The 8,002-nt window shown below is 62.3% G+C and overlaps 2 protein-coding genes across 2 annotated transcripts in view; one reads left to right on the forward strand and one right to left on the reverse strand.

The window, feature by feature from the left end:
• MNEG_3752 (hypothetical protein) overlaps positions 1-3,049 on the reverse strand; it is a gene marked incomplete at both ends in the record, with an annotated part of 3,724 nt that extends 675 nt beyond the window's left edge. The window contains 9 exons of the mRNA XM_014047775.1: positions 231-389; positions 679-705; positions 916-988; positions 1,280-1,415; positions 1,644-1,946; positions 2,137-2,284; positions 2,460-2,546; positions 2,755-2,860; positions 3,036-3,049. Of these exons, the coding sequence (XP_013903229.1) occupies positions 231-389; positions 679-705; positions 916-988; positions 1,280-1,415; positions 1,644-1,946; positions 2,137-2,284; positions 2,460-2,546; positions 2,755-2,860; positions 3,036-3,049 (1,053 nt within the window). The remainder of the gene's footprint in view (positions 1-230; positions 390-678; positions 706-915; positions 989-1,279; positions 1,416-1,643; positions 1,947-2,136; positions 2,285-2,459; positions 2,547-2,754; positions 2,861-3,035) is intronic.
• A 434-nt stretch (positions 3,050-3,483) lies between these two features.
• Positions 3,484-4,291, forward strand: MNEG_3753 (Nuclear transcription factor Y subunit B; the record flags this gene model as incomplete). Its single annotated transcript, XM_014047776.1, has 4 exons — positions 3,484-3,581; positions 3,730-3,808; positions 4,044-4,100; positions 4,265-4,291. 4 exons carry the CDS (start codon positions 3,484-3,486, stop codon positions 4,289-4,291), a joined length of 261 nt encoding a protein of 86 aa, XP_013903230.1.
• Between the last annotated feature and the right edge of the window lie 3,711 nt (positions 4,292-8,002).

Raw genomic sequence — 8,002 nt, forward strand, 5'->3', positions numbered from 1 at the left:
GGGGGGGGGTGCGCCGATTGTGGAGAGTTATGGAAAGGCCGGCGAAGCGGGGGACGATGGTGGGCGGGCGGGTGATGGCGCACTTGTGGTTGCTATGCACGATGTCACAATCAATCACAAGCGCCGCGAGATGGCTCTTGCCGCAGCTCCGCACAAAACAGGGCAGCAGACAGAGCTGCAACGCTACAGTAGAATAACATTACGCGTGTTGTGACCATGCGCCCACTCACCCTCGCGTACTGGGGCGGCTTGGCGTAGACCTCCAGCGCCCTGCGGTGGCCGTCGCCATCGCCGGACCCCTCCAGCGCGTGGCCCTGCGGCTGTTGCTGTGGCTGCAGCAGGGGGCCGAGCTCGTCCGAGTCCAGCTGGCACCACGCCTTGACGCTCCTCTGCGCCAGGCGCGTCGGCCCAGGTTGTTTGTAAGGCGGCGACACCGACAGGGAATGTCGTGGGCGGCCACCAAGGTTATGTGTTTGCCGAGTCCCGAGGTTGTGGTTTGGCAGTCACGCAGGTTGCGGTCGACCGCTCGCAAATGCATGCAGAGGTCCTGTTGGTGCACAGGCAGGACAAGCAGCCTTCAAAACGCCCCAAGGCCGTGGCTATTTGGCAATGTTTTGGGTGCGATCGTATCTTGCTGCGGTGCTTTCTGCCAGAACTGCCGGCAGGTGCGCGGCGCACCTTCTTCTTTGCTGGCTTCCAGTGCCGCTGCGAGTGACGCACAGTACGGCAGCCCAGTGAGGCGGCGTTTGAAAGGGTTTCAACATGATTGTGGGGATTTGACATGATTGTGTTTTTCCAGGTCGGAGCACGAATTCTGACTTCATTGGTTGCTGTATTGGCAGCTGCTGCCCGCCAGTGTTGCCGGCCAAGTACTCAGGTGGCCAGCGCGACCATCTGCACGCCCCTCATCCTCACCAACTCAAAGAAGACCGCCCACGCGCCTTCCAGGCGGGAGAGCAGCGTCTGCAGGTGCACCGTCGCGCCCCACCTGCGAGAGGGGTGGGGATCAGGTGGTGGGTCTCCTGGTCTGCTTCCCCGTGCTGGTTGCTGCCCTGCATAAAGGTGAGGTGTTGAAGGCACCCGTGCGCACAACAAAATGGATGCATCCCAGCACAACCTCGCACTGCGCACATTGATGAGTTGATATGGCCTGAATCTTACTCTGAACACACCCTACCCTCAACCACATATAGCACGCCACGCCCCACTTCACACAAGCAAGCCACCCCACCGCACACACGACACGCACAAACACACTGCGGCTGTCCCCACTGCCCACCTCAGCTGCTGCTCTGACACACTGTCAGGCGGGGGCGTCTCCTGGACCGCCTCCACCAGCCGCCCCGCCGCATCACGCACGCTGATGGCCACCGACGCGTCATGCATCGAGTCGGCACCCTTGACGCGCCATGAGTCTGTGCGCACACGCACATGTGCAACCGTGACCGCCGAGCGTTGAGAAACGAACAGCAGCACGGTTCGTCGGAGCTGATGGGCAGCAATACTAAGCACCTGCTACAAATGCTGCTGCTTGTGTTTCTGGTGTCTCCGCTACCAGACTGTGACCTTCCAGTTGCTAGTTGGAGCTGGCCGCAGCCGCACCAACATGCGGTGTTGTGCCGCAGCAAGTTCAGCCCACCCACCTATGAAGACGCTCAGTGTGGCCTCCCCCGGCGCCAGGTCCTCCGGCGGCGGACGCAGCGTGCCGCGCTCAGCGCCTGGCCCGCGCCCAAACGCGTCGGTCCCCAGCATTGCAGATGCCGCGGCCGCGCCGCCGCTGCTGGCCCTCGTCCAGCCGCCGTCGGGCCCCTCGGGCACGCTGGCAGAGTCTGCCTCCTCCGCGCCGCTCGCGCCCAGGCCTGTACGCCGCGGCCACGGGGCCAGCTGCACCCCGGGGGATGGTGTGGCGCCGCCCACCAGGGGCACCAACGTGGGCGGCAGCTGCACTGCAAGCGAATGCGCATGCATGTTGGTTGCGAAGAGGTACGTGAGGTTGGCGCTGCCATAATGTCAATTTGATCAGGCGATGTACCGTTCACAGGTTGAGATGGAATATGTGCCTGTATGTAGTGTTATATGCAAGCGCACGCCAGACGCCTGCCTTCCCTGCCCACTCCGGCAGCAGTCCTTGCGCACCATCAGACACGATGAGCCCAGTCACAAACGCCTTCAGCGACTGCATGCCGGCCAGCCCCACGCTCGCCTTCTGCCCCTGCACCCCGCCTCCTCTGCCGCCGCTGCTGCCGCCGCTGCTGCCGCCGCTGCCCGTCGAGCCCCGCAGCTCCTGTGCTTGCCCAAGTCGCGCAGGCCGCCCAGTAATGTGTGCAGGCGCTTGAGCGAGGAGCGGCTCATCAAGAGGCAGGGGCCAGCAGCAGTTTCCCGCATCATGCACCTGAACAAGCCTGCTCTGCACCAGGACGCACGCGGTGTGCGGTCAGCATTGCCGCCCTCCGGCGCACCTCAAGGCGCAGCTGCAGCACCCGCGCTAAGTGCCCGATGGCGGCGCGCCTCTGGGGTGGCAGCTGCAGCACGTTCTCCTCATGCTCCTGGCACGAGGGCGGCAGTCAGCAGCACATGTGCGCATGTGGCAGCTAGCAGAGTTCCTGTCTGTTTGTGTGCATGGGCTGGGGCGTGCACAAAGGCTGCATCCCAGGTGCTTGAAGCAATGCAGACAGTGTGCGCTTGATTCTCACCACCACATGCCTGCAGATTCAAGCCGCCCAGCTGCTGCTGCGGGCGCTGGCCGCTGCTCACCGCCGCGGCCGCCACCTGCAGCCGGTGGTAGGCCTCTGCCGCTTCCTCCACCTGCCCCCAAGCATCGTACTCCAGAGCCTCAAGAAACTTGTGGTGCCACGTCATCCTTTGCAGCAAGGTGGATGAAGGGCGTACACACGTCGCGTCCCGCGGGGCCATCGCCGCTCGGCCACGCGGACAGCAAGCCCCGCGCTGCAGTTGCAGCGGCTCGAGCCCACTGCGTGCCGGCTGATGTGCCGCAGCTGCCGCACTGCGGCAGGCGAGAGGCTTATGCCGCTCACCGAGTGTCCTCCATGGTGGCAGGTCGAATCCCTGTAGAGAGGCAGCCTCTTGTTGATGCAGCAGTGCGCCTGTCGGGTCAGGAGTCAACTTGGTCAAGGAGGGAACGAGGCCTCCTTCGTTGTAACCTGCTGGGTACATGCAGATGGATCCAAATCAGAACGCTTTCATCACGTTCATGGCGTGCGCTGCTAGTTGTTGCACGCCCGATGTTGCAGTCACCGAGTGCCACCCCCTCGGTTTTATGTAGAGCAGGACCAAGTGGAAGAATGTCTGGTACAAACTCATATTGTTGATGGAGTCCACCCAGTCACGTCCTGCTACGAGCACAAGATCATATCTAGCCAGCTCGGGCCCCCCGCTTCACGGACAATGGCGGAGGCGGGAGAGGATGGGCCTGGGGGTCGCGAGCAGGACAGGTTTTTGCCAGTGGCCAACATCAGCCGAATAATGAAGAAAGTGCTGCCCGCGAACGCCAAGATAGCAAAGGATGCGAAGGAGGCGATTCAGGAATGCACCTCAGAGTTCATCAGCTTCATAACCAGCGAGTGAGCGGGGTGGGCGGGGGCGCGTTGGCGGGCGCGACGGGATAGTGGGCCAAGCAGCACAAGCAGGCAACGCTGGTCTTGTGTCGGTGGGATGGCACTGCATATCACCAATCAGCAAGGTGCATTATACCATCTCTTGCGGCCTCAGGGCGAGCGCCAAGTGCCAGGCAGAGAAGCGCAAGACCATCAACGGCGACGACCTGCTGTGGGCTATGGAGACGCTGCAGGTGCAAATGCAGCCGCTGGGCAGCTCGCAGCCCACCTGGCAACTGCTGCCTGAGGCATGGTGTTCCTAGGGCACGGCATCCTGCATGCAGCCTCTCATGCCAAGCGGAGTGCCCGGCAGGCCCGTGCATCAGCGGCTGGCATCTCCCCACCCTGTCGGCCCTGGCGAGGCCAATAATGTCAAGCCCCGTGCCGGCACCCAGCCGTACTCTTTCCCCCACCTCCTCCCCCCATCAGTTTGAGGACTATGTGGCGCCGCTGCGGCTGTACCTGTCCAAGTACCGGGAAGCAGAGGTACGCAGCGCAGCCGCGCGGGCCGGCAGGGTTGGGCGGGGTCCGTTGGGGCGTTGCTATCTGGCGGGTACCCGACGCGCTGCGTATGTGCGTGTGCACAGCCTCCCGGCAGCGACGGATAGGCTGACATTGTCTTGTTCATCCGCCGCCATTTGACATCCCAGGCCTCTACTCAGAAGCACAAGGAGTGACCCGTACTGATTCGTGTGTGCGTCACCTGGCCGGCGCGGTGCCGCATCCCCTCATCATGACACGCGTTGACGCGCTCTGTACGATTTTGTGACCCAGATTCGTTCAATTTTGGATGCACACCGCCACCCTGGCGGATGTTAGGACATGCTTCTTGCGTGCCTGATCTCTAATCACTAAGCACTGCCGTCGGCTGGGCGGCCGCGCCTGCGTGGCAGATTTCTGATTGTGTCCACCCCTGTTACGGCTGCTCTCATCAAAAGATTGGGAAGCAACAGTCGCTGTAACATGGTACATGTTCACTTGAACATCAGCTGCAACAAGACAAAAACATTGCTCAAGGAATGCCCCAACGATTGCGCCAGTGAGTCGTGCGGCTGGGGCCTGATGGCACAGGGGTCGAGCAAATTAAACCTAGATGGTCAAGCACCCCAGTCCCAGGGCGCAGTCATGTACCAGAGTGTAATCATGTCCCGGGGTGCAGTCATGGCCAGGCCAGCTGGCAGGTGCATGCGTCAGATCCCATCTGTCAGCGCCGCCGCGTGCGCCGTGCGCAGCCGCTCGCACGTAGCCCGCCACCGCTGCAGCCGCAGCTCCACCTCTGCCAGCAGTCCGTCCTTATGGAAGGATGGCGCGGAGGGGCGGCACGTCAAGCAGGGTGCGCGGCAGCTGTAATTTGTCAAGGTCATGGGACTGCCTGCTTCAAGACCTGTGCAACGCAGCGTTGCTCACGGGTGGATGTGACTGGTTGCTCGCGGGCCCCTCGGTCACGCAAAATGCACACGACATGCAGCGGCAGCACGCGCTTATGGGGTCCATGCGCCGTGGCGCCCGGCGTTCACCGCTGCCTGAAGCTCCGACTCCAGGGCAGACACCTCCTGCGCGGGGAGGTAGGCGCGCTCGGGCGTCAGCGCGAGGCCTTTTCAGGGCATCGGGTCCACATGCACCTATTATATCACGCCCTGCAAATCTGCATCACACCATTGGCACTCCCATTTGCGAAGGTCGGTCCCACCTGCTGCAGGCGCCCCTTCAGGGTGGGCGCAGGCGCCGTCGCAAATGCAGCCAGCTTGCGTTGTAGCCCCGCTGTTGCTTGCACCAACTCATCCGCTTTTTCGGCCACTGGTTCAAGTGGGGGCAAGCAAGCATATCTCTTGCGCTGCATGAGGGTCCCAGGCTACTGAGAGCTGTCCGCCTGGCAGCTGCACAAGTAAGCGGCAAGGCGCGCAGTGCTGTAGCGCCAGCGTCGAGTTCGAGCGATGCACACCCTTTGCGGCACACGGCAGACAGATCAGCTACTGACCTTGCTGCTGCGAAAGCTCCTTCTCTGGCGCGCCTGGATGCGGTAATAGGGCCGCAAGAGTCTCGTTGATCTGATCTAGTAGATCTGGCGCGTGCTCCATTGCAGTTGCGTACGGTGAATGAACAAGTATTGTAATCTTCGCCTGTGCCTCCTGAGATGCAGCGCTGAGCCCTTTATTCGCAGAAACTGCCCGCGACCTGAACGGGATGCGCAGAGCCCTACAGAGCTCCAGACTCATCCAAATGATATTGCAGACTTGATGTAGGACCCTTTGACGGTTGAGCAACACGGACAAGGCCCGTTGACCTTCGCGGAACCAATTGGACGAGCGATGGCATCGAGCTCGTCCCTTGCAGAGGTATCAGGCGGCACAAGACGTATTTATTTACGCAGCTTGATGGCTTGCAGGCGTGCTTCATATGCGGCAACCACTCCGATTAACTTGCTGCGCTCGCGCGGCATGCACTTGCTCACTTGCCCAGGCGTGTGACACGCTGCACAAGGCCTGCTTTGATTTTCGCGGCGTGCTGCACCAAGAGCGCCTTGCTTTGATGGCGGCACAGCAGCATCAGGATCGCGTATCACAGCTAGAGTCCGTGTTGTCGGCCCTGAGGTATGCCAGAGCGTCATCTGCAGTGGCAGAAGAGCGGCGGCGGCTGCAGGACACGTGGACGGAGGTGTGAATTCGTACATGACTTTCAGCGGCGCCAACACGAGTGACTGCGTGAAATGCGTGCCACTTGCAATGCTGTAAGCGGTGCCGTCGTCCTGCTGCCTTTGTCTTGCTGCTGACACTGCGCCCCACACCAACATGACAGGCCTTGCTTCAGACGCCGATCCAATCGCCCGTCAGCCCCTTCGGACTGGCGGCCAGCAGCACAACCGCCCAACAGCTCGCGGCCTCCCTGCACGCGGGACGGGCGCTGAGCGCTTGTCAGCGTGCCGCTGATGATGGCTGGGGCGCGCTGTGTGACATTGATCAACAGCAGGTGGGCCGGCTGGCACTGCTGCAACACTTGTAATCCCCAAGGCACTGTCTGCAGTCGTGAGGTGTTGGCTGATGTTCGCCGGTGCCAGTGGTTTGTTTCTCCGCAGCTGCACGTTCATGGGCATAGAGTCCACCTCACTGCCAAGCGTCACGATCCCTGTCGCCAGGTGGCGCGGGAGCTGGTGGCAGCGACGCGCGACGCCGCCGCCTGCCGCCTGCGGGGTCTGCAGCTTCAGGCGGACCGCGAGGCGATGCACACGCGGCGCGCGGGGGCGCGGGGGGCGATGCTGGCGGCTATGTACGACGAGAACCAGCGGCTGGGCAGGCGGCTCCTGCTCGTGGGTGCGGGGCTGCGGCGGGGAGAGCTGCGATAATGAGGATCTGCAGATTGTGCTGACAGAGGCTTGGCTTGACCGCACATGTGTCATGACTTTCTGTTGCATACTGCTCCCCGACACCGTTTTAAGTGTCACATGCAAAAAGTAGGAATGTGAAACGCACATGGCATGCATGTGGCATCTGATGAGAGGTGGCAAGACTGATATGGGACTCAAACAATTACAGGAACTTGAATGGGACCTTGTCGCCTGGGCTCCACTTGATGGGGTCTGCAATTAGTTGGGGTGTTTGTTGGTTGGTGGAGAGGTCAACCAGTGTTTGGTGGGTTCAAGGGTTGATGGGGCTCTCACACGGGACTCCGCAATCAGCCACAAGCAAAGGCACGCTGATGGAAGCGAGTGCAGGTGCCAGAAGCAACAGCACATGCCGAGGAGTGCCCGCCAGGCGTGCGTCCCCGCACCCAGGCATGCGTCCAGGGATGCCATGCTTGCGCCCCAACACCAACACCAGCACCCTCATCAACACCGGGCGAGCACTGCATAGGAAGCTGCTCACCGCCTTTCCAGTCGAGAGCCACGCCTTCATCTCTGCTGTCTGAATCAGCAGGGTCGTCGCCCCCGCTACCTCCCCCGCTGCTGCCTCCCGCCGCGTCCGCCGCGCGGCCGTAGCCAGCCCCGGAATCCGTGCCAGGTGCCCCGCCTTGCCGCTGCTGCAGCGCCCAGAGGGCTTCGTCCTCCAATGAAACCTTGGAGCGGGCAACCAGGTTGAGGGAGAGGGGTTGATCATTCAAGCGTGTGCGCAAGGCAGCAGGCGTGCCTGCGGTTGGCAGGCTGTTTCAAATCCCCAGACGAAGGTCCCCTACTCTCAGCGGCGTGAGGGTGCTTGAGCAGCACCCAGCAGCCAGCGCTGCATGTATAAGAACGCAAGTACGCGTATCTCCATGCCCCGTACACTACCATGCGCCCCCCAACCTTGTCAGCGAACACCAGCTTGCCGCCGCCCCCGTTCCCTCCGCTGCCGTCGCTGCCGCCCCCCCTCGCTGCCGGCGCGCGTGCCGCCGGCGCCGGCGCCGCGCTCGCTGGC

Source organism: Monoraphidium neglectum (genome assembly GCF_000611645.1).
Source record: "Monoraphidium neglectum strain SAG 48.87 unplaced genomic scaffold scaffold00487, whole genome shotgun sequence".
Lineage (NCBI taxonomy): Eukaryota > Viridiplantae > Chlorophyta > Chlorophyceae > Sphaeropleales > Selenastraceae > Monoraphidium > Monoraphidium neglectum.